Genomic DNA, 26,501 nt, shown 5'->3' on the forward strand with positions numbered 1-26,501 from the left:
ATGTGGAATAGTCATATTGTCAAGGCTTCACCAGCAAAAGGTCTAGAGTAAAATGTACTTTATAATCATCTGTTACCCCCGAACGCATTGTAGGTGTCAAACTTTTGGAAAAAAGGAGCCCAAGTGCGCAGAAGCTCAGGCTCCCACATGCCTCCTCCAGAGCAGATGGCTATGGGTGGGGGCGCGGGGCTGTAGGCTCCACCTGCCTTGGGATCCCTGGAGCTGAGTCACAACAGCGCCCCGCAGACCCCACCGCCCTTCAGCTCTGCTCCGCCTCCACCACCCTGGCCGCGAGCTGCAGCCGTTCCAAGGGCAACAGCCATCCCTGTTGCTGGTTCGCCGGCCACGCAATGCTGTCTCTATTGCTGATCCTCTCAGGCCTGAGCCTGCTGACATCCGAGGGCCCGAGTAAGTGACCCTTAGGAGAGGAGGCCGAGTTTCGGCTTTGGCCTTTCGCAGGGCCCAGAAGCTCAGGCCAGGCTGGGGATGGGGACCTCAGAGCTGCCCACAAGTGTGGGATCCCGGGCCTCGGCGGGAAGGGGGATGCTGGATAGGGTCTGGGACCGGCAGCCCACACTTCTCCCATGCTGGGCTGAGGTCACCAAGACCTGAAGGGCCAGGGTAAACTTCCCACACCTGGAGGAACCTCTTCCTGGAACTGGACTGTGTGGGGGGGGTGTGTGTGTCTGTGTGTGTGTTTGTGTGTCTGTGTGTGTGTCTTCATGGGATGGAAGTTTAAAGGGTGATGAGAGGACAATGAAGAAAGGACGCTGTGGCATGATACACTGGGAGTGCTCACATACGCTTTTCCTCATGCAGATTCCGAAACAACAGTTCTGCAAATTACAGTACCACGGAAGATCCAGACAAACATCAATGATGGCGATGTTTCAGAAACGCAAGTAATTAAGAGATCACATTTTTAAAATTATGATGTTTTGTTTTTTTCTGGACTACATGGCCCCAATCAATTCATACACATCCCTTTGTAAAATTGTCCTTGTGTTCTAATTTACCGTGTTAAAGAGTCTTTTTGTCTAAATGACATTCTTACCATTCTCAGTCTTCATAAAACTGAAGAAAGTTAGGGCCTTTCTGCAGATGAAACTTTGGCTTAAGGGAATGTTATGGTGGGTTTGATTGTCTATCCAGACTGATGAAACTTTCTCCATATTGGCAATACGTTGTTTGCTTTTATGTTATGGGGTCCATTGATTTTTATTCTTGAGTAATGTTTTTAAAATACTCATACTACCTAAAGCAATAGGCAGATTCAGTGCAATCCCAATCAAAATTCCAATGGCATTCTTCACAGACATAGAAAATACAACGCTAAATTTTGTATGGAACCACAAAATAACCTTGAGTAGCCAAATAGCTACTGAGGAAAAAACTTAGAGGCATCATACTTCCTGATTTAAAATTGTATTTAAAAAACATAAAATTCAAAACAGTATGGTACTGTCATTAAAAAAAAAAACAATAACAACGACAACAAAACAGACATGTAGACTAATGGAACAGAACAGAGAGCCCAGAAATGAATCCAAACATATACAGTCAACAAATTTTCAACAAGTTCACCGAAAGAACACAATGGGGAGGAGAGTCTTTCATTTCTGTCAGGTTTTGCTTCTTACATTTTCCAACTGTGTCGTTTGGGGCATACCCACTTAGGATTGTTACGTCTTGCTAGATTGATACCCTTTATCATTATATAATGTCCTTCTCATTCTCTGATACTAATGCAACAACTTCTACTTCCCTTCGATTTATGTTTGCACGATATGCATTTTGCAAATGCCATTAATTCCTTTCTTTTTATGGCTGAGTAGTATTCCATCAAGTATGTATACCACAGTTTCCTTTCATTTTTATTTTAAAAAGTCACCCCCACACATTAAATTGGTCACACTGTCCCGGAATTTATTCAGGTACTAAATTCTTACTATTTAGAATAATAAATTCTAAAGATTATGTTCATTTTTAACAAACAGAGTGACTCATTTTGATTAACTTGGATGAATTTTGTTTTATTTTATATATTTCTGATTTCCTTAATAATCTTTACTGTTTATTTTATTTTATTTCATTTTAGATTATTTACATCATTACAATTGATGGACAACCATATACTCTACATCTCAGAAAGAAGTAAGAGATGGTTTTTTTTTTTTTTTCATTAAGGAAAAGGGAAAGCTTTAAGCTTAGATTTTACAGCCTTAAGGTTTTTGTGCAGTATTTAAATTCAGGAATGCCATATGATGTAGACTTGTTTTATCAATCGACTTCCCAATTTAGGATTCATTATGTCTTGAATATCAAATCTAGAGGACTATTTCATTTTAATTTTTAGCTTGGTATTTTCAAATTATGAAATAAACTACATACTTGTAAAATCTACAATTGAGCATAAGCCATTGAACCCAAAAAGTGCAAGTTGTATATTAAGTATATCTGGTGAAATCAAATACAGTTACACATCAAATAATTATTGGTGAAAAATTCAACTAGTGACATAATTTTTATTATGTGTTGATTATACATGTATCTATTTTTAACAAGTTTACTGAACCTACTTTACAAATAAAATTCTCTAAATTATAAAATTCAACAATTTTAATGACTTTATACAATGTTGCCACCATCACACATAAATCACTTTTAGAACATTCTTTCCCCACATAAGACCCCTCATGTTTTTTCAGTTAGTCTCTGTTCTCACTCACAACTCAAAGCAACAATCTGCTCTTGTATCCTGATTTGTATTTTCTCAATATTTTATAAAGATTAAATTAAGTAGCCTCTTCTATATATCTTCAAACATATATATTTACAGCAACTGTCCCTTGTCTTCCTGCTTCTTTGTAACTGACCAAGGCTGGAGGAAATTATTCTCATTTAATTTGTGACTACCCCACTTAATTCATGTTTACCTTTCATGCCACTACAACTCCACAGAAGTGTTTTCTGATAGATTCATCAGTGGTCCTCATATTCTTGAATGTCCTGTTTGTGTTTTATTTAGTCTTAATCTCTACTTCTCAATCTTTTTATTTTTGGCAGATTCTTTCTTATCTCTTGAATTTTAGAGTACTCCTTGGTACTGTTTCTGCATTTTTTTTTTTTTTTAGCTATATTCAGTCACCTGGTTGTTTAATTCTTGTGACTTTAAATATCATCCACATATCGGTTGTTCCCAAATTAATATCTCTACCTTGTTCTTCTTCAATAAATGCCATATTCACTTATCTGAGTACTTAGTTGATAACCAAGTATATACTAGAATCCTCATAGGTAACATGCCCAGATGGAATTCTGACTTTCTTCTCAAATTTGTCTTTCTCACAATAACTTCAGGAATTGGCAAATATATCAGTTTTTCAGGAAAAAAAAAACATTTAAAAAGTTAGAGTCATACTTGATATCTTTCTTTCTTTTGTTTTCCCCTACAGTGGATTATAAATCCATGTATTCAAAATATATTTATATCTACATCTAAACCCAACAAAATATATCCAGAATTAGACCTCCCTGACTGATGCTATTTTAGTTCAAAGCACCATCACTTCTTACATCTAAGTGGTCTCCCTGTTTCTTCTGCTTATTTGTCCTGCAGATTGTTCTTAACATAGCACTATCTGATTTTACTAAAACATTTGGTCTGACGCTGTCTTTATCTGCCCAAACACTCCAGTGCTTCTCATCTCTGTGACACCATCTCTTACCCTAGTCTCTCTTCATCACTCCGCACTCAGTCATATTGCTCCCTAGTTGTTCCTTGTTTATATAAAGCATATTTCTGCTTGAGGGTCCTTGCATTTTCTATTAACTCTGTCTAGAATAACACTTCTGTGAAAATCCATGTGATTTATTCCTCAGGTATTTAATCATCTATTCACAGAGCTTTTCCATGCAATCCTATCTATATTTTGTAACCACCCTCCCTAGGCCTTGTCTATTGTCATCTAATTGCTTGCACTATATGCCCCTGGCTGTCACAAAGACTAAGGCTTTTTGTTTCTTGTTTGTTGCTGAATCTCAGCACCTACATGAGGGTCTGTCAGATAGTGAACACTCAGTACATTTACTGAACGTCATCACACACAGCCATACACACAAATATCTGATGCAGGGGAATCTCAGAGACTTCCCCAATGCTAAGGAAGTCTAAACTCCTTGATTCACCAGTTGTATGAATTTCAACTGTTATGCCTCATAAAATCACTCTAATTAAATCATGCCATTATATAAAGCTAATTAAATCATGTTATAGAAAATGTATGTGATACTTGTTTTTTAACATTTATATTAAAATTATGACTCAAACTTTTTTATTATTTCTTGGTTTTTTTAGCTCATTCTTACCCCAGAACTTCTTGGTTTTTACATATAGTGAAACTGGATCTTTGCATGCTGAGTCTCCATATTTTATGGTAAACTAAGATAAGATACCTTATGTTTTTTGTTGAAGTGGATATATTATTACCATTAGAATGCTTTTCATGTTGACATTTTAATACAAATGTTTTATCTTTACTGACATGTTACTGACTTTTGTACTTAGAAATGGCAAGTGATAGAGATGAAACCCAGGTATAAGAGAACACTCACAGAGACCTAGGTGGTGCAAAGAGAATTGTCAAATATCTTTTTTTTTGAAAATATGCATTAATAATTCTGTATGATTCATGATCTTATTATTAAATATTTTAGTATTTTGTATCTTCTGAAATGTTCAACAATACATATTTTATTCAACACAACTTTATATACTTGCCTTTCTGTAACGTTTTGCAGATGCATTGCTATTACCAAGGATATGCTGCCGAATTTCCAAATTCATTTGTGACCCTCAGTATATGTTCTGGTCTCAGGTAATAGCACCTTATAAGAAATCTATAGATGGAGGATTTAAGATAACACTTTTAAACAAAACTCAGTGACTAACACATGCAAATTGTGGAAGTTTAAGGGAAATCAAAGCTGAAAGTTTTCTTTATAACAGCTTTATTTTATTTATATTAATGTTAATACTTGGATTTAAGGGCCTATTCCCATGAAATCAACCCAGGGATATCATGAAAAATGGGATTCATGAAAGAAAACTTTAAAACAACTCCTTCAGTGTAATTATTGCATTCTGCATCTGTTTTCTCAAATAGTTATGGAAAATGGCACTAATTAGTTATATAATTATAATAGGAAAATACAGTATGTTTTCAGCTTAGTGCCAGATATAAAACAACTAATTAAGAAGATCCCTCAGGAATAAAGAATGAGGGTGAATTATTTTTGTTACTGATGCTGGGATACTCATTTATGATAAGTTTATCAGGAAAAGAAGGATCCAGAGCAGAGAAAAAAATGCTCCCTCTAACTTCCCTTTGGTTTCAATTGGCTGATTTCTGAAATTTATTCACATCAACTCAGAAAATTGGCATTTTCTGAATGTGGTTTTTATAGAGAACAACCTCTTTAGCTGTATAGTCTACTTATGTCCTTTCCCTTATGTAACCTCTGCAAGAACAGTAATGTTATTCCTGGAATTCTCAACAATTATATTGGTTTGAGGTAAATTTGGCTTTAATTCATGTGATTGTCTTACAAAAATATTCTTAATTGCATTTAGATCTTTAAAATGTAAGCAAAACTAAGCCAGATATGGTGGCTTTCACTAATGATAAACTGTCCCCTCCAAAAAAGTGGAAAAAGAAAATGGGCTTTAAATGTGTTCTTTAGTATAGTTTCTTACTTCTTATGCCATTTCAGATTATCATTTTGATGGGATCATTTTTGGGATTTTTATAATTATTCCCTTATTGCCTTCTAAATTTTCAGGGGATTGCTTCAGTTTGAAAATACTAGTTATGGAATTGAACCATTGGAATTTTCAGCAAGATTTGAACATATAATTTATCAAATGAAAAATAATGATCCAAATGTATCAAGTTTAGCAGAAAATTACAGCCATATTTGGCAGAAAGACCAGCCCTACAAAGTTCATTTAAGCTCACAGGTGACTGTCATCTTTCTGATGTTATGACATACTAGAAAATTGCCTCTGTAGTTTTCTAGTTTTCTTTTAAATCATGAAAGGAATATAGTTAGCTATTGAGCACAAATACTACATTTTATATATTTTTCTATCTTTAAATAAAACCTTGAAACTTCATCTAAAATATTTGGAAAGTTATATATTTCAAGCTTAGTATTTTATTGTATATTATGTAACATAATGTTTATATTTTTAAAAACAAAATGGATACTATTAAAAAAGTTTATAAATGCAGAAAGAACAGAGTCGCCACTATTCTAGTACCTTGGTAACATTACTTTTAATATTTTGATATATATCTTACACCCTACTTGAACATATCTTTCTAAAATACGCAGCCATTTGCATATTGCTCAGTGCTCTTAATTTGCTGGTAGACTAGATGTAGAATTCTTGCTTGACAGTTTCTTTCTTTCAGCACTTTGAATATTTCAATCCATCACCATGTGGCCTCTGTTTTATTTCCGATAAAAATAGTCTATTACTCTTACTGAGAATTCCTTACACAAAATGAGTTGCTTCTCTTTTTTCTTTTGAGATTCTTTCTTTGCCTTTGTCTTATGGCAGTGTGCTTATCATGCGTCTATGAATGGATCTCTTTGTGTTTACTGTACTTGGAGCTCAAAGTACTTCTTAGGTCTGTAAATTGATGTGTTTTGAAATTAAATTAGCTTGTGTGAATCCTGGGAAAAAAAAATCCCGAGGAGCTATGAAACCATCTATCTGTATGGTCCCCAGAGATGTTACACTTATATGCTACTTTAAAATCTGTCTCTATTTTGTAGTTCATTACTGCTGAAAGTATATACTGGGATAAAGAAAGTATTCCTCTCAGGTTTCTGGCTTCAGATAAGAGATATGGAAAGCTGGAAACAGCATTGCTTCCACATGTACAGCAGAGTAAAGGTTGGACAAAGTGCACATCAATGATTTTTATGGAAAACACCAAAAAGCTGAGATTGCAGATTAAACCATTAACCAACATGTGGAGAAAAAAAGTGTCTATAGGTTGTGATGGGAACCAAATGTATAAAAAATAGAGTTTTTCTTTTTCCTTTTTTTGTGACTACAATTAATTTGGTATCAGTTCAAAATAACCTGCTTTAAGACGTTCTTTGTAAGCTTTGATAACCACAAAGCAAAAATTTTTAACAGACACAATAAAAGCAGAAAACAAAAAATCAAAACCTACTTTGATAGAGAAAAAAATCACTTAACCACAAAGGAAGATAGCAAGAAATGAAAAAAATGAAGAAGTTTATAGAAAACAACTAGAAAACAAATAACAATATGGTAATACCAACTTCTTACTCATATAGAATTACCTTGAATGTAAATGAATTATATTCTCCAACTAAAAGAAATAACATGGCTTAATTAGTGAAAAGAAAATGAGAGGGAGGGGAGCAAAGACGGCCAAATAGACAGAGTCAGGAAGGTTATCTCCCACCAGAAAACCAGACAAAGAAGACCAACACAGTCTTCTTCCAACCAAAGAAGAGCACATCTTTGGAAGGAAGGATGGAGGGAGGATACAGACCCTGTGCTGATTGGGGAGGAAGCCAGGAATCTTTTACAAGGCTGTTGAGCACCAGCACTCATTCCTGGCTCCCAGCACCTCCTGGGGAAGGGGTGAGTTAAATATTAGAGGTGTGGTCCACTGTCACTAGAAACTTCCAGAATTCTAGCTGCAGGAGACCCCATGACCCCCACAGACACTTTGATCTGGGAGGGAGAGCTGCTTGAAGAAGTGGCAGGCACAGGCCTCCAGCCTGTGCAGAGTCCAGGGCATTTGGTTAAGGAACACCTGGAGCATAGCCAGGAGCACTCCTACCCCAAGGCTCCCCACACTCCTCTAGGTGGCTTTTGTTTTTGTTGATGGTTGGACCTGGACAAAACAGGGCTGCCTTGCCTGTGGGACAAGGCCATTCTGATCTGTGGACCCCACTGTCAGACATACTCTTCTGGGGTCCCTCCTTGGCCACATTCATTTGCAGCACTACCTCAGATACTCAACCGGGATGTTTCCCTGTTGTTGCTGCCATAGCTCCTTCACTAGCAGACCCTACCTAATCATTGGAGAGCTTTAGCAGATGGGCCCTTGCCAACACACATGTGCCAGTAGCCTCCTCCCGCCACTTTGTTGGTGCACACTCACTCATGGCTTCCCCCATTATTTTTCTGGTATGTGTGCATGAAACTTGTTGCAGCCTCACCCCTGCCAGTGCATGTGCACATGCAGACCCCATAGAGCTACCACTGCTGGAACACACCTGGATGTGTGGACTCCACCGTGTCTCCCTGTTGCTGCTGCCAGGCATGCATGCGTGGAACCCAACAGGCCACTACCACCACCGCATGTACACACATGCATGCAGACCTTGCTACACCACCAGCCAGCTGCTGCTGGTCTGCATGCAGGAGTGCAGACCCTGCTGCCATCACCCAGACAAAGCACTTTCAACAGCATCCCCAAATGGAATGTTGTTGCCAGTATATCGGGAATACCTTGGCCCCTCAAGCACAGCCATTGTTTAACCTTGAAGGTCCAGAAAACAAAGCCATGGGCCTGGTTTCAACCCCCCAGGGTTAGAGCCTGCAGCCAGGAATACTAAGCTGAGCATGAGCCCCCTAAAAATCATCCAGAAACAAAGTCAGTTGACTGAACCCAACTTACAAACATGGTCACCCTCAAGGCATCAAAGAATGTAAAAGCAAAAAGCCTCACCCAAAGGACAAAAACTTTAATGAACATCTGCCCACGCAGATGAGGAAGAGCTAGCACAAGAACTCTGTCAACTCAGAAAGCCAGAATGTCTTCCTGCCTATCTCTGGCAATGGTTCTTAACCAAGCTGAAATGGCTGAAATTACATACTTAGAATTCAGAATCTAGATGGCAATGAAGATCATTGAGATTTAAGGGAAAGTTGAAACCCCATCCAAGGAATATAAATAATCCAATTAAACAATGAAAAGATGAAAGAGGATATAGCCATTTAAAGAAAGAATGAAACTGATATAACAGAGCTGAAAAAAAACACTAGAAGAATTTCATAGTACAGCCAGAAGTATTAACAACAGAATAGACAAAAGCAAAAAAAGAACTTCAGAGCTCCATGACTGGTTCTTAAAATCAATTCAGTCAGACAAAAACAAAGAAAAAAATACAAAAGAATGAGCAAAACCTGTGAGAAATATGGGATTATGTAAAGAGGTCAAACCTGTGATTAATTGTCATCCCTGAAATGGAGTGAAAAAGAGAGAGCAAGCAACTTGGAAAACACATTTGAGGATATTTGTTACAAAAAATGTCCAAACTTTACTAGAGGGGTTCTTATTCAAATTTAGGAAATTCAGAGTACTCTAGGAAAATGCTATGCAAGACAACCATCCTTAAGACACATAGAGATCAGATCCCCAAACTCATTGTGAAAGAAAAAATATTGCAAAGAGGGCCGGGCGCGGTGGCTCAAGCCTGTAATCCCAGCACTTTGGGAGTCCGAGACAGGTGGATCACGAGGTCAAGAGATCGAGACCATCCTGGTCAACATGGTGAAACCCCGTCTCTACTAAAAATACAAAAAATTAGCTGGGCATGGTGGCACGTGCCTGTAATCCCAGCTACTCGGGATGCTGAGGCAGGAGAATTGCCCGAACCTAGGAGGCGGAGGTTGCAGTGAGCCGAGATCCTACCATTGCACTCCAGCCTGGGTAACAAGAGCGAAACTCCGTCTCAAAAAAAAAAAAAAAAAAATATTGCAAAGAGAGACAAGGGGCAAGCTTCCTACAAAGAGCCTCGTTAAGTGAGGAGTAGATCTCTCAGCAAAACCCTACAAGCCAGAAGAGATTGAGAGCCTCCATTCAGCATTCTTAAAGAAATTTCAACCAAGAATTAGATATCCATCGAAATTAAACTTTATAAGCAAAGAAGAAATAAAATCCTCTTCAGACAAGCTAATGCAGAGGGAATTTGTTCCACCAGACCTGCCTTACAAGAGGCCCTTAGGGGAATGCTAAACATGGAAACAAAAGACCATACAGTCCACCACACGAATGCATGTAAGTAGGTAGACAATTGACACTGGAGAGAAACTACACAATCAGATCTGCTTAGGGGCCAGCTAACAACACAATGACAGCATCAAATCTGCACATAACAACATTAACTTTGAATGTAAAGGGGAAAACACCCCACATAAAAGGACATAGCATGACGATTGGATGAAAAAGCAAGAGCCAACAGTATAATTTCTTCAAGGGACCCATTTCACATGCAAAGACACCCATACTCTCAAAGCAAGAGATGGAGAAAAATCTACCAAGCAACCTGAAAACACAAAACCCAGGAGTTGCTATTCTAATTTCAGATGTAATAAACTATAAACCAACAACAATCAAAATGGACAAAAAGTACTGCATAATGATAAAGGGTTCAATTCAACAAGAAGACTTAATTGGAGGGGACTCAAGATGGCGCTGTGAGAACAACCCAGGATTGGAGCCCGCGTTGAATCCGCAAACGGTGAGTCAGTGCTGCATTTCCAGACTGATCTTTGTTGCCCACAGAACGGGGAAACTCCCAAGTATAAAAAGACACGGGACGCCAGGCAGTAGGTCTGCCTGGCGAAGCCGGCAGCCGGGGCGGCGGCGGCCGGCCCTACCCAGCAATCCCCACAGGGTGTGCTTTCCGGGTGCCTTGTTGAACCAGCAACCTGAGACTTGAGAGGGCTGGACTTGAGACTGAAGGAGACTTGCACAGTAGCCCAGCCCAGGGGATTGCAGGGACAGATCGTTTGGGATACCCAGTGGGACGAACAAAACCTCGATCAAACTATCCCGGGCAGACGGTCCGAGACGCTCTGTGGGGGAGGGGCGTCCACCACTACGGAGGCAACCTGCCCCAACTGATATACACGCCCACTGCTGACGCAGCCAGCCGTTGCCGAGGCAACCCGTCCCTACTGAGATACACGCCCACTGCTGACGCAGCCTGCCATTGCTGAGGCAACACGCTACAACGAAGAGACTCCGCCGCAGGGCGTGGCGGAGACCACAGCAGAGCCTGCAGGAACAGCGCGAATCACACAACAGCAGGGCGGAGCCTCGGCAGCCAAACAGTGGCTAGTCTGCCTTCGAGCTGGGCAGGACACCTGATTGGACATCCAAAAATAAAGCCCAAACCCCTCAACACAGAGCATTTGAGAAAAAAAAAAGGGTTGTTTAATGAGCTGTGTTGCAGCAGAATCAAACATAGCAGCCTAACAGCCCTGAATGAACAACAGAGTGCACAGCTCAGCAATTAAACCCCTATAAAGTACAAACTGTCTCCTCAAGCAGCTCCCTGACCCCTCTATATCCAAAAGACTGTCATTAGGCAGGCATCATCCTGGGACAAAGAGAGCAGAAAAAGAAACTGGTAGCATCCCTCGCTGTGCCACGGCTAGAGGTGCAGCCCAGACAAGCAGGGTCTGGAGCGGACCTCAACAGTCGTACAGCGAAGGGGCTAGACTGGTAGAAGGAAAACCAAGCAACAGAAATACTTCATCATCAACATTCTGGGTGTCCACTCAGAGACCCAAACGAAAAGTCAGCAACTACGCAGACGACCAGCAGACAAATCCACAAAGATGGGAAGAAACCAGCGCAAAAAGGAGGAAAACACCCGAAACCAGAACACATCGCCTCCTAGAAAGGACCAAAACTCCTCACCAGCAAGGGAACAAAGCTGGACGGAGAATGACTGTGACGAAATGACGGAATTAGACTTCAGAAGATGGATAATGAGAAACTTTTGTGAGCTAAAAGATCATGTATTAAATCAATGCAAAGAAACTAAGAACCTTGAAAAAAGATTTGAAAAAAGATTCGAGGAAATGATAACAAGAATGGATACCTTAGAGAGGAATATGAATGAATTAAAGGAGCTGAAAAACACAATACGAGAACTTCGTGAAGCAAACACAAGTTTCAATAGCCGAATTGACCAAGCAGAAGAAAGAATATCTGAAGTCGAAGACCAACTCAATGAAATAAAACGAGAAACCAAGATCAGAGAAAAAAGCGCAAAAAGGAATGAACAAAGTCTCCAAGAAATGTGGGACTATGTGAAAAGACCTAACCTACGTTTGATAGGTGTACCAGAAGGGGACGAAGAGAATGAATCCCAGCTGGAAAATACTCTTCAGGACATCATCCAGGAAAATTTCCCCCACCTAGCAAGACAAGCCAACACTCAATTGCAGGAAATACAGAGAACACCACAAAGATATTCTGCAAGAAGAGCAACCCCAAGGCACATAATCGTCAGATTCAACAGGGTTGAAATAAAGGAGAGAATACTAAGGGCAGCCAGAGAGAAAGGTCGGTTCACCCACAAAGGGAAGCCCATCAGACTCACAGCAGATCTCTCGGCAGAAACACTACAAGCCAGAAGAGAGTGGGGGCCAATATGCAACATTCTTAAAGAAAAGAACTTTCAACCCAGAATTTCATATCCAGCCAAACTGAGCTTCAGAAGTGAAGGAAGAATAAAATCCTTGGCGAACAAGCAAGTACTCAGAGATTTTGTCACCACCAGGCCTGCTTTACAAGAGCTCCTAAAAGAGGCACTACACATAGAAAGGATCAATCAGTACCAGCCATTCCAAAATCACACTGAATGCTAAAGAGCTTCAACATAATGAAGAACCTACAACAACTAACAGGCAAAACAGCCACTTAGCATCAAAATGGCAGTATCAAATTCACACATAACAATATTAACCCTAAATGTAAATGGACTAAATGCACCAATCAAAAGACACAGACTGGCAAATTGGATAAAAATCCAAAACCCATCAGTGTGCTGTATCCAGGAAACCCATCTCACATGCAAGGATACACAAAGGCTCAAAATAAAGGGATGGAGGAAGATTTACCAAGCTAATGGAAAGCAAAAAAAAGCAGGAGTTGCAATTCTCATCTCTGATAAAATAGACTTTAAAGCAACAAAGATCAACGAGACAAAGAAGGCCATTACATAATGGTAAAAGGATCGATACAACAAGAAGAGCTAACGATCCTAAACATATATGGACCCAACACAGGAGCACCCAGATACATAAGGCAAGTTCTTAATGACTTACAGAAGGACTTAGACTCCCACACAATAATAGTGGGAGACTTTAACACTCCACTGTCAATACTAGACAGATCAACCAGACAGAAAATCAACAAGGATACCCAGGGCTTGAACTCAGACCTGGAGCAAGCAAACCTGGTGGACATTTACAGAACTCTCCACCCCAAATCCACAGAATACACATTCTTCTCAGCACCACATCACACCTACTCTAAAATTGACCACATAATTGGAAGTAAAGCACTGCTCAACAAATGCAAAACAACTGAAATCATAACAAACAGCCTCTCAGACCATAGTGCAATCAAGTTAGAACTCAGAATTCAGAAACCGACCCAGAACCGCACAGCTTCATGGAAACTGAACAACTGGCTCTTGAATGTTGACTGGGTAAACAACGAAATGAAGGCAGAAATAAAGAAGTTCTTCGAAACCAATGAGAACGAAGACACAACGTGCCAGAACCTCTGGGACACATTTAAAGCAGTCTCTAGAGGAAAGTATATAGCAATAAGTGCCCATATGAGGAGAATGGAGAGATCCAAAATTGACACCCTATCGTCAAAATTGAAAGAGCTAGAGGAGCAAGATCAAAAAACTCAAAACCCAGCAGAAGACAAGAAATAACTAAGATCAGAGCTGAGCTGAAGGAGATTGAGACACGAAAAACCCTTCAAAAAATCAATAAATCCAAGAGCTGGTTTTTTGAAAAGATCAACAAAATAGACAGACCACTAGCCAGATTGATTAAAAATAAAAGAGAGAACAACCAAATAGATGCAATAAAAAATGATAAAGGGGAAATCACCACAGATTCCACAGAAATTCAAACCATCATCAGAGAATATTACAAACAACTCTATGCACATAAACTAGTAAACCTGGAAGAAATGGATAAATTCCTGGACTCCTGTGTCCTCCCAAGCCTAAACCAGGAGGAAGCTGAAACTATGAATAGACCAATAACAAGGTCTGAAGTTGAGGCAGCAATTAAGAGCCTACCTCACAAAAAAAGCCCAGGTCCAGATGGGTTCACAGCCGAATTCTACCAGACACACAAGGAGGAGCTGGTACCATTCCTTCTAAAACTATTTCAAACAATCCAAAAAGAGGGAATCCTTCCCAAATCATTTTATGAGACCAACATCATCCTGATACCAAAACCCGGCAGAGACCCAACGAGAAAAGAAAACTTCAGGCCAATATCCATGATGAACATAGATGCAAAAATCTTCAATAAAATATTGGCAAGCCGATTGCAACAGCAAATCAAAAAACTTATTCATCATGATCAAGTAGGATTCATCCCAGGGATGCAAGGCTGGTTCAACATACGCAAGTCTATCAACGTAATTCACCACATAAACAGAACCAAAAACAAAAACCACATGATTATCTCAATTGACGCAGAGAAGGCATTTGACAAAATTCAACAGCCCTTTATGCTAAAAACCCTCAATAAACTCGGTATCGATGGAACGTATCTCAAAGTAATAAAAGCTATTTATGACAAACCAACACCCAATATCATACTGAATGGGCAAAAACTGGAAGCATTCCCTTTGAAATCTGGTACTAGACAAGGATGCCCTCTCTCACCACTCCTATTCAATATAGTACTGGAAGTTCTAGCCAGAGCAATCAGGCAAGAAAAAGAAATAAAGGGTATTCAAATAGGAAAGGTGGAAGCCAAATTGTCTCTATTTGCAGACGACATGATAGTATACCTAGAAGACCCCATCGCCTCAGCCCAAAAACTCCTGAAACTGATAAACAACTTGAGCAAAGTCTCAGGATATAAAATCAATGTGCAAAAATCACAAGCATTCGTTCTACACCAATAACAGACTTAAAGAAAGCCAAATCAAGAGCGAACTGCCATTCGCAATTGCTACAAAAAGAATAAAATACCTTGGAATACAACTCACAAGGAACGTAAGGGACCTCTTCAAGGAGAACTACAAACCACTGCTCAACGAAATCAGAGAGGACACAAACAGATGGAGAAACATTCCATGTTCATGGTTAGGAAGAACTAATATCGTGAAAATGGCTATACTGCCCAAAGTAATTTACAGAATCAACGCTATCCCCATCAAGCTACCATTGACTTTCTTCACAGAACTGGAAAAAACCACCATGAACTTCATATGGAACCAAAAGAGAGCCCGCATAGCCAAGTCAATTCTAAGCAAAAAGAACACAGCGGGGGGCATCACACTACCGGATTTCAAACTATACTACAAGGCTACAGTAATCAAAACAGCATGGTACTGGTACCAAAACAGACATATAGACCAATGGAACAAAACAGAGGCACCGGAGGCCACACAACATACATACAACTATACAATCTTTGATAAACCTGACAAAAACAAGCAATGGGGCAAGGATTCCATGTTTAACAAATGGTGTTGGGAAAACTGGCTAGCCATGAGCAGAAAGCAGAAACTGGACCCCTTCTTGACACCTTACACTAAAATCAACTCCAGATGGATTAAAGACTTAAACATAAGACCTGGCACCATAAAAACCCTAGAAGGAAATCTAGGCAAAACTATCCAGGACATAGGAGTAGGCAAGGACTTCATGAACAAAACACCAAGAGCATTGGCAACAAAAGCCAAAATAGACAAATGGGACCTAATGAAACTCCACAGCTTCTGCACGGCAAAAGAAACAGTCACTAGAGTGGATCGGCAACCAACAGAATGGGAAAAAATTTTCGCAGTCTACCCATCTGACAAAGGGCTGATATCCAGAATTTACAAACAACTCAAGCAGATTTACAGGAAAAAAACAAACAAGCCCATTCAAAAGTGGGCAAAGGATATGAACAGATACTTTACGAAAGAAGACATATATGAGGCCAACAATCATATGAAAAAATGCTAATCGTCACTGGTCATCAGAGAGATGCAAATCAAAACCACATTGAGATACCATCTCACGCCAGTTAGAATGGCGATCATTAAAAAATCTGGAGACAACAGATGCTGGAGAGGATGTGGAGAAAAAGGAACACTTTTACACTGTTGGTGGGAGTGTAAATTAGTTCAACCATTGTGGAAGACAGTGTGGCGATTCCTCAAGGCCTTAGAAATAGAAATTCCATTTGACCCAGCAATCCCATTACTGGGTATATATCCAAAAGACTATAAATCGTTCTACTATAAGGACACATGTACACGAATGTTCATTGCAGCACTGTTTACAATAGCAAAGACCTGGAATCAACCCAAATGCCCATTGATAATAGACTGGATTGGAAAAATGTGGCACATATACACCATGGAATATTATGCAGCAATCAGAAATGATGAGTTCGTGTCGTTTGTAGGGACATGGATGAATCTGGAAAACATCATCCTCAGCAAACTGACACAAGAACAGAAAATGAAACACCGCATATTCTCACTCATAGGTGGGTGATGAAAAATGAGAACACATGGACACAGAAAGGGGAGTACTAAACACTGGGGTCTACTGGGGGGAAAAGGGGAGGGCCAGTGGGAGGGGGACGTGGGGAGGGATAGCCTGGGGAGAAATGCCAAATGTGGGTGAAGGGGAGAAGAAAAGCAAAGCACACTGCCATGTGTGTACCTACGCAACTGTCTTGCATGCTCTGCTCATGTACCCCAAAACCTATAATCCAATAAAAAATTAAAAAAATAAATAAATAAATAAATAAATACAAAATGTATCCATATATATATACATATATGTCCATAATTTGAGTGAATGAGGAATACTTTTGAAATATTGTGTATTAATTCCAAGTAATTATTGTAATGTCAATTGACTAGAAATAAATTTTATATAAACCAAAAAAAAAAAAAAGAAGACTTAATTATCCTAAATATATCTTCACCTAACATTGGCACACCCAGATTCATAAAGCAAGTTCTTAGAGACCTACAAAGAGATATCAATAACTGCACAGTAACAGTGGGAGACTTCAACATTCCACTGACAACATTAGACAGAACACTGAGGGAGAAAACTAGCAAAAATATTTGGGACCTAAACTCAGCATTTGACCAAATGGACCTAACATACATCCACAAAACACTCCAAGTACAACACCCCAAGAACAACAGAAAAGTCATTCCTCTTATGTACACATGGCATGTACTCTAAAATCAACCACGTTTGACCATAATGTAATTCTCAATAAATTAAAGAAAATTATAAGGACCACACTTTTTGGAATGTAGTACAATAAAAATAGAAATTCACACCAAGAAGATCGATAAAAACCATACAATTACCTGAAAATAGAGCAACTTACTCTGGAATGACTTTTGGATAAATAATGAAATTAATTCAGAAGTCAAGAAATTCTTTTAAACCAATGAAAACAAAGATACAACATACCAGAATCTCATTCAGAAGTAGGTTAACAAAATCCCACATGAGTATTTCAGCAGATGCAGAAAAGACTTTCAATAAAATTCAATATCCTGTTATGTAAAGAACGCTTAACAGACTAGGCATTGAAAGAACATACTTCAAAATCACGAGTCATTTATGACAAACCCACATGCTCATGAGGTTATGGAGAAAAGGGAACACTTGTGCCCTGCTGATGGGAATGCAAATTAGTTCAGCCACTGTGGAAAGCCGATTGGAAATTTCTCAGAGAACGCAGAACTACTATTTGACTCAGCAAATTTATTATTGGATATATACCCAAAAAATATAAATCATTCTACCATAAAAACAGATGTACACCATGGTTATCATAGTATTATTCACAATAGCAAAGACATAGAATCAACCTAGGTGTCCATCAGTGATGAAATGTGTAATGAAAATCTGGTACATACACACCATGGAATACTACACAGACAAAAATACTGACATTATGTTCTGTGTAGCAATATGAATGGACTCGGAGGCCATTATTTAAAGCAAAGTAATGCAGAAATAATAACTCAAATACCACATGTTCTCACTGATAAGTGGGAGCTAAACATCAAGTGCACATAGACACAAAGAAGGGAACAATAGACATTGGGTCTATTTGAGTATGTAGGGTTGGGACCTACTGGGTACAATGCTTATTACCTGGGTGACAAAATAATCTATAAATTAAACCCCTACAGAATGCAAATTACCTATGTAAATAATGTACAGATTATTACTATCAAACCTGAACTTGTACCCCCCAATCTAAAATAAAAATTGGAAATGAAAAAGTAAAAAAAAAAAACAAAAGAAACCCTAAAAAAAAGACCCAACTATTTGGTGTCTCCAAAGACTCATTTCAACTGTAAGTATACACATAGACTGAAAGTAAATATTTGAAAAGTATATATTCCATGCAAATAAAAAGCAAAAGAAATTAGGAGTAGCTATACTTATATAAAAGTATTCTCCAAGGGAAAGAAGTGTAAAAACAGACAAATAAGGACATTATATAATGATGAAGTGGTCAATACAAGAAAAGGATGTAACAATCACAAATATATTTGCACCCAATATTGTAGCACCTAGATATATAAAGCAAACATTAATAGATTTAAAGGAAAAGATAGCTACATATACAATAATAGGGGATTTCAACACCTCACTTTCAGAAGAGGAGAAAACATGCAGGTTTAAAATCAATGAATAGGCCGGGCGTGGTGGCTCAAGCCTGTAATCCCAGCACTTTGGGAGGCCGAGGCGGGTGGATCACGAGGTCAAGAGACCGAGACCATCCAGGTCAACATGGTGAAACCCGGTCTCTACTAAAGATACAAAAAATCAGCTGGGCATGGTGGCGCGTGCCTGTAATCCCAGCTACTCAGGAGGCTGAGGCAGGAGAATTGCCTGAACCCAGGAGGCGGAGGTTGCGGTGAGCCAAGATCGTGCCATTGCACTCCAGCCTGGGTAACAAGAGCGAAACTACCTCTCAAAAAAAAAAAGAAAAAAAAAACAATGAATAATGTTACATTTTAATTCCACTTAAGATCAAAGAGACCAATGGATACTTACAGGAGATCTGATTCAACAACTTCAGAATTCACATGTTTCTCAACTGCATATGGAACATTCTCCAGGATAACTTATATTCTGGGATGCAAAACAAGTCTTAACAAAGTTTTTAAAAATTGAAATTATATCATATATTTTTTTCTAACTATAATGAGATAAAACTAGAAATTAGTCACAAGAGAAACATTGGAAACTGCACTAATACATGGAAATTAAAAGCAACATGCTCCATATTAAAAAATCAGTAGTATTTCTGTATGCCAATAGTGTCATATCTGATAAAGTATTTTTAAAAATACCACATATAATAGCTATAAAAAATAAAATAACCATTAGTAAGTTTTTATAAAAAGATTAAAGATCTTCACAATGAAAACTATAAAACATTGATGAAAGAAACTGAAGAAGACAGAATAAGGGGGAAAATATGAAATGTTTATGAATTGGAATAATTAATATTGTTAATATGTTCATATTTCTTAAAGACACATAGTCAATGCAATTTCTGTCAAAATTCTGATACCAATCTTTATAGAAAAAGAAAAAAAGTCAATCCTGAAATGTATATGGAACAAGAAAACACCTCAAATATCTACAGCAATCTTGAGCAAAAAGAGCAATATATACTATAAAGCTACAGTAACTAAAACAGCATGATATTGGAATTAAAACAGACATATAGAGCAATTAAGCAACTTAGAGGGTCCAGAAATAGAACCATGCATTTACAGCTGGTCTTTCTTTTTCTTTCTTTCTTTCCCTCCCTCCCTCCCTCCCTTCCTCCCTCCATTCTTCCTTCCTTCCTTCCTTCTCTCTTTTTTCCTTTCTTCCATCTTTTTCTCTTTCTTTCTTTCTTTCCTTCCTTCCTCTTTCTTTCTTCTTTTCTTTTTCTTTCTTTCTTTCTTTTTTTTCTTTTCTCACAGATGCCAAGAACTCAAAATGGAGAAAGGACAGTCTCTTCAAAATATGGTGCTGGGAAAACAATATTCACACACAAAAGAGTGAAAGTAAATTCCCATCTCTGAATTGACACAAAAAGATCAAAATGTGTTACAAATTTAAACATAAAACCTTAAGCCATGAAATTACTAGATGAAAAACACAAGGAAAACACTACATGACGTAGGTCTGAGCAAAGATTTTTTTAGACAGAACCTCAAAAGCACATACAACAAAAGCAAAAACAACAAACAAACAAAAAACCTGCAACAATAACAACAAACACTGCAACAAGCTAAAGAGCCTTTGCTTGCAATTGGACAAGACACTTGAACAGGTGAACAGAGTTTCTTAAAAGAACACATACAAATAGCCAACAGTTATATTGTAGAAAGGATGAAATCCTGTCAGTGGCAGCAACATAGATGAACTGGAGGCCTTTATCTTACATGAGACAAGTCAGACACAGAAAGATAAACACTGCATGTAGTTACTTATAAATGGCATAGAAATGCTGTGCACACAGGGATGTAGAGTGTGGAATAACAGACAATAAAGGTTTGAATGGGTGAGGAGGTGAGCAGGGGGTGGATAATGAGAGAATACTTGGTGGATACAATATACAGCACTGCATTTGCTGTATCCCAGTGGTTTTGATAATTTGTATTACTATTATCATTCATTTTGAAAATTTGAGAATTTTCATCTTGAGTTTATTGTTAATCCCCAAATCATTCAGGTCGTTTAATTTCCTTATATTTCTATTCTTTTGAGAGTTCCTTTTGGAGTTGATTTTTAGTTTTACTCCACCGTGTAAATTTTTAGTACGCCACTGGGTTCCTTTTGGAGTTGGTTTTTAGTTTCACGCTACTTCTCAGAGAAGCTACTTTATATAATTTTGATTTTTAAAAAATTTATTGAGACTTATTTTGTGGACTATTATATTATCTGTCTTAGAGAATGTTCTATGTGCTGATGAGAAGAATGTAGTTCTTGGGTAGACTATTTTGTAAATATCTGTTAGGTCCATTTGTTCTAGAGTACAGTTTAAGTCCTATGTTTCCTTGTTGACTTTCTGCCTTGATAATCTGTCTAGTGCTGTCAGTGGAGTGTTGAAGTCACCCACTATTATTGTGTTGCTGTCTAGCTTTTTTCATAGGTCAAATAGTCATTGTTTTATGAACATGGGAGCACCAAAGTTAGGTGCATATATATTTAGGACTGTAATACTTTGTTGTTGAATTGATCCTTTTATCATTATATAATGACATCTGTATTAGTTGGTTCTCACACTGCTGACAAAGACATCCTGAGAGAGACCTGGTAATTTATAAAGGAAAGAGGTTTAATGGATTCACAGCTCCACATGGCTGAGGAGGCCTCACAGTAATGGCAGAAGATGAAGGAAAAGCAAAGAGGCATCTTACAAGGCAGCAGGCATAGAAAGCTTGTGCAAAGAACTCTCATTTATGAAACCATCAGATCTCATGAGACTTGTTTACTACAATGCGAACAGCATGGGGAAACTGCCCCCGAGATCCAATTATCTCCACCTGACCCTACCCTTGACAGATGAGGATTATTACAATATTTGGGTGGTGACACAGTCAAACCATATCAACATCCTTTTGTCTTTTAAAATTGTTTTTGCTTAAAAGTCTATTTTATCTGATGTAAGAATAGCACCTCCTGCTTGCCTTTGGTTTCTATTTGTCTGGAATGTTTTTTCCACCCCTTGCCTTCAGGCTGTAAGAATCTTTACTTGTTATGTGAGTTTCTAGAAGACAGCAGATATTTGTAATTCATAATTTTTTTTATTAATTCTGCCAATCTGTGTCTTCTAAGTGGTATATTTAGACCATTTACATTCAACATTAATATTGAGATGTGAGATATTGTTTCAGTCATGCTGATTATCACTTGGATACTTTATATTCTTTATTGTGTTACTGTTTTATAGGTCCTATAGATCTTATGTTTTCAAGAGGTCCTATTCTAGTATATATTGACATTTTGTTTTAAGATGTACAACTCCTTTTAGCATTTCTTGCAAGGTTGATCTAGTGACAAATTCCCTTAGCATTTGCTTTTCTGAAAAAAGACTTTATGTGTCCTTCATTTATAAAACCTAGTTTTGCTGGATACAAAATTCTTGGCAGAGTCTTTCTTTTTAAAGAGACTAAAGATGAATGTCAACCCTTTTTATTTGTAAGGTTTCTGCTGAGAAAGTTAAAATTTTTAGTAATTAAATATCAATTTTAGTAATTATATAATTTTGATTATTTTAGTGCCCTGTCTTCTCATTTCACATTATTTCAGTTTGAGCAACAAGTTGTATGGTAATACAATAGTATGATTACAAAAAAGCCCACCAATAACAGAAAGCTTTTATTTTATTTTTTATTTTATTTTATATTTCAGAATGTTGAAAAAAATGAGAGCCCCCTTTCTTATAAAATTGCATATATACATGAATACACAAGAAGAGGATATATGGATAAATAAATAAATAAATAAATATGTTTTGATAGATGATAGTTTGGCTTATTTTTTTGCTTGTTTACTTATTTTAACTCAGGCTATTCTATTGCAGATTCAACACCCTCTTTACTCTTGTATTTAGTGACCAATAAATATGCTTAGAGCAAAGTAAAAATTTTAGTTTCTCTGAAGTTTCTATATGTGAAATGGTACTTCAGTTTGTTAGAAATATAACTCATGTAAAATTATGAATAAAGTGTTAAATGAGGAGGTAATAATGGATGATTTGTAGGTGATAATCATATGGATACACAGGAAAGAACAGAATGTAAAATATCATAAATAATTCAATAGTTCCAGAGCATGAGCTTTGTGAGCCATTTTATATAATGCAGTAATCATTGATTGTGCTCATACCCCATAGATCATCAATTATTATTAATAAAGTACAATATTTATCTAAATTTCAGTGTAGTCTACGATTTCTCAAATATTTCCATGAATGGACAATTTTTGGTATGCCACAGTTAGTGTTGCTATAGTCCTTCATAAGACAGTCAGTGAAAAATGTTCAAATGTGAACTGGTATTATACATTTGTCAGCAGATGAAGACAGCAGAAGGTATATCTATATATTCATGCTCTTTTTTTCTCATTCAGCATTAACAGAGACTACATAGACCCCTACATTACTCTAGCAGGCTTACTGGAAGTATTTTAAGCTTGGAATATGTTTTGAAGTAAAATTTTCTACATTGGAATTAATTTTTATATTTAAGTCCTCATGAAGTTTTTATATGCATTTTTTTTGCTGTCTTTACATGTCATCTTTTTCTCTTAAATTCAATAAATTTTAACATTTTATAAATCCCTGTTGTTGTTTTCCAGAAACAAAATCTTTCAAAACTATTACCCCAATATCTGGAAATACATGTTATAGTGGAAAAAGCTTTGGTAAGTAAGATTTTCCTTCTTGCTTTCCTGTCTTTTCCCTTCCTTCCTCCATTGTCTCCCTATTTTCTCCCTCTCTCTTTTCCTCCCTTCCCCTCTGTCTTCCCTTTTTTTCTCCACAACTCTTTCATTCATTCCTTTCTTTTGTTCCCCTCCCTCCCTTCCTTGCTCTCTTCCTTCCTTCCTTCCTTTTTTCCTTTTCCTCTCACCCTCCCTTTCTGCCTTCCTCCCTCCCTCCTTTCCTTTTTCTTTCACTTATCTTTCTTTCTATAAGTTAGTGAAAGTTTTGTTTTAATTTTAAAGACATAAAAATTTTATTTTATTTATTTTATTTTATGTTGTATTGCATTTTAGGTTTTGGGGTACATGTGCAGAGCATGCAATACAGTTGCATAGGTACACACATGGCAGTGTGGTTTGTTTGCTTTTTCCCCTTCACCCACATTTGGCATTTCTCCCCAGGCTATCCCTCCCACCTCCCCCTCCCACTGGCCCTCCCCTTTTCCCCCCAATAGACCCCAGTGTTTAGTACTCCCCTCTCTGTGTCCATGTGTTCTCATTTTTCATCACCCGCCTATGAGTGAGAATATGTGGTGTTTCATTTTCTGTTCGTGTCAGTTTGCTGAGAATCATGTTCTCCAGATTCATCCATGTCCCTACAAATGACACGAATTCATCATTTCTGATTGCTGCATAATATTCCATGATGTATATGTGCCACATTTTCCCAATCCAGTCTATCGTCAAAGGGCATTTGGGTTGATTCCAGGTCTTTGCTATTGTAAACAGTGCTGCAATGAACATTCGTGTGCATGTGTCCTTACAGTAGAACGATTTATAGTCCTTTGGATATATACCTGGTAATGGGATTGCTGGGTCAAATGGAATTTCTATTTCTAAGGCCTTGAGGAATTGCCACACTGTCTTCCACAATGGTTGAACTAATTTACACTCCCACCAACAGTGTAAAAGTGTTCCTTTTTCTCCACATCCTCTCCAGCATCTGTTGTCTCCAGATTTTTTAATGATCGCCATTCTAACTGGCATGAGATGGTATCTCAATGTGGTTTTGATTTGCATCTCTCTGATGACCAGTGACGATGAGCATTTTTTCATATGATTGTTGGCCTCATATATGTCTTCTTTCATAAAGTTTCTGTTCATATCCTTGCCCACTTTTGAATGGGCTTGTTTGTTTTTTTCCTGTAAATCTGTTTGAGTTCTTTGTAAATTCTGGATATCAGCCCTTTGTCAGATGGGTATACTGCAAAAATTTTTTTCCATTCTGTTGGTTGCCGATTCACTCTAGAGACTGTTTCTTTTGCTGTGCAGAAGCTGTGGAGTTTCATTAGGTCCCATTTGTCTATTTTGGCTTTTGTTGCCAATGCTCTTGGTGTTTTGTTCATGAAGTCCTTGCCTACTCCTATGTCCTGGATGGTTTTGCCTAGATTTCCTTCTAGGGTTTTTATGGTGCCAGGTCTTATGTTTAAGTCTTTAATCCATCTGGAGTTAATTTTAGTGTAAGGTGTCAGGAAGGGGTCCAGTTTCTGCTTTCTGCACATGGCTAGCCAGTTTTCCCAGCACCATTTGTTGAACAGGGAATCCTTTCCCCATTGCTTGTTTTTGTCGGGTTTATCTAAGATTGTATGGTTGTAGATATTAGATGGGGTTTCACCATGATGGCCAGGCTGGTCTTGAACTCCTGACCTCAGGTGATCCACTCACCGGGCTTCCCAAAGTGCTTGGATTACAGGCGTGTGCCACCGTGCCTGGCCAAAAATTTTCTTAATATTTTAAAATAAAGATATTTTGTTTTGGTGTGTTAGATAAATCAACAATTGTGATGTTTTAAACCCAATTCTGAATAACAGCCCAAATTAACCTAGAATGTTTTACACTATTTGCTTCCTCCACTCTGGCTCAGTCAGTATCTCTTTGACTTTAACCCCTAATGACCCATCCTTTTATCCAACATTTTCAACTAACTCAGTTCTTTGCTTTCACGTCATTTCAAAACCTTTATTTCTAACAGAAATTTCACTTCAATAATAGCAGTATTTATGGTTTTTGTTTATTATTCTTAAGATATATTTTAGCATAGTTTTTGAATAAATACACCTCTGGTTTTAAATATATATTTATTTTTAAAATTATTACCATTATGTATTTACTAAATGCAAAGCACAGATTAATCACTAGATATTCTACTTTCAAGAATTCACATTTTGATGGAAAAGACAGATATGTAATCAAATAATTATGATGCACTACATACATTATATATGAATATATGTAATATGTTTTGTATATGCATATATATATATAAATATATACATGCACAAAATTACAGGATGAAATTGAGAAAGATGTAGAAATTGTTTCTTTTTTTTTTTTTTGAGACCATCTTTTGCTCTGTTGCCCAGGCTGGAGTGCATGGCATGATCTTGGCTCACTGCAACCTCCATCTCCCAGGTTCACATGATTTTCCTGCCTCAGCCTCTCAAGTAGCTGGGATAACAAATGCACACCACCACACCCAGCTAATTTTTTGTATTTTTAGTAGAGATAGGGTTTCGCTATGTTGGCCAGGTTGGTCTTGAACTCCTGACCTAGTAGTAATTCACCTGCCTCAGCCTCCCAAATTGCTAGGATTACAGGTGTGAGCCACAGTGCCTGGCCAGGAATTGTTAAGGAAAGGCTTCATAGAATAGATATTTAGATGAATGGCTAATATTTATCAGATAAATACAATACAATTAGATAGATACAAAAGTGTAAATTGTAGATTATCTGTTCTACAGCATCTGTGTTATTTTGTTGATTATAATGTCTTCAAGATTTACTCCTGTTTTTCCCCATAACAGTAGTTTATTTCTTGTATACTATTGTGAAGAATACAATTTGGTGCCATTATGAATAAAAGTATTATAACCAATCTTGTTCATGTCTTCTGGTAGACACAATTTATT

The 26,501-nt window shown here is 37.7% G+C and overlaps 1 protein-coding gene across 5 annotated transcripts in view; it reads left to right on the plus strand.

The window, feature by feature from the left end:
- Positions 1-321: 321 nt before the first annotated feature.
- The window catches only part of LOC100399132 (disintegrin and metalloproteinase domain-containing protein 18), a 134,290-nt gene continuing 108,110 nt past the window's right edge, over positions 322-26,501 (plus strand). For all 5 annotated transcript variants that reach the window (XM_054243875.2, XM_035270358.3, XM_054243877.2 and 2 more), the window contains exons 1-7: positions 322-408; positions 820-902; positions 2,099-2,154; positions 4,358-4,436; positions 4,801-4,877; positions 5,842-6,019; positions 23,470-23,535. In XM_054243875.2, coding sequence (XP_054099850.2) covers positions 351-408; positions 820-902; positions 2,099-2,154; positions 4,358-4,436; positions 4,801-4,877; positions 5,842-6,019; positions 23,470-23,535 — 597 coding nt within the window. In that variant the 5' untranslated portion in view covers positions 322-350. The remainder of the gene's footprint in view (positions 409-819; positions 903-2,098; positions 2,155-4,357; positions 4,437-4,800; positions 4,878-5,841; positions 6,020-23,469; positions 23,536-26,501) is intronic.

The sequence above is a fragment of the Callithrix jacchus genome, chromosome 13 (genome assembly GCF_049354715.1).
Source record: "Callithrix jacchus isolate 240 chromosome 13, calJac240_pri, whole genome shotgun sequence".
NCBI classification, from domain to species: Eukaryota; Metazoa; Chordata; class Mammalia; order Primates; family Cebidae; genus Callithrix; species Callithrix jacchus.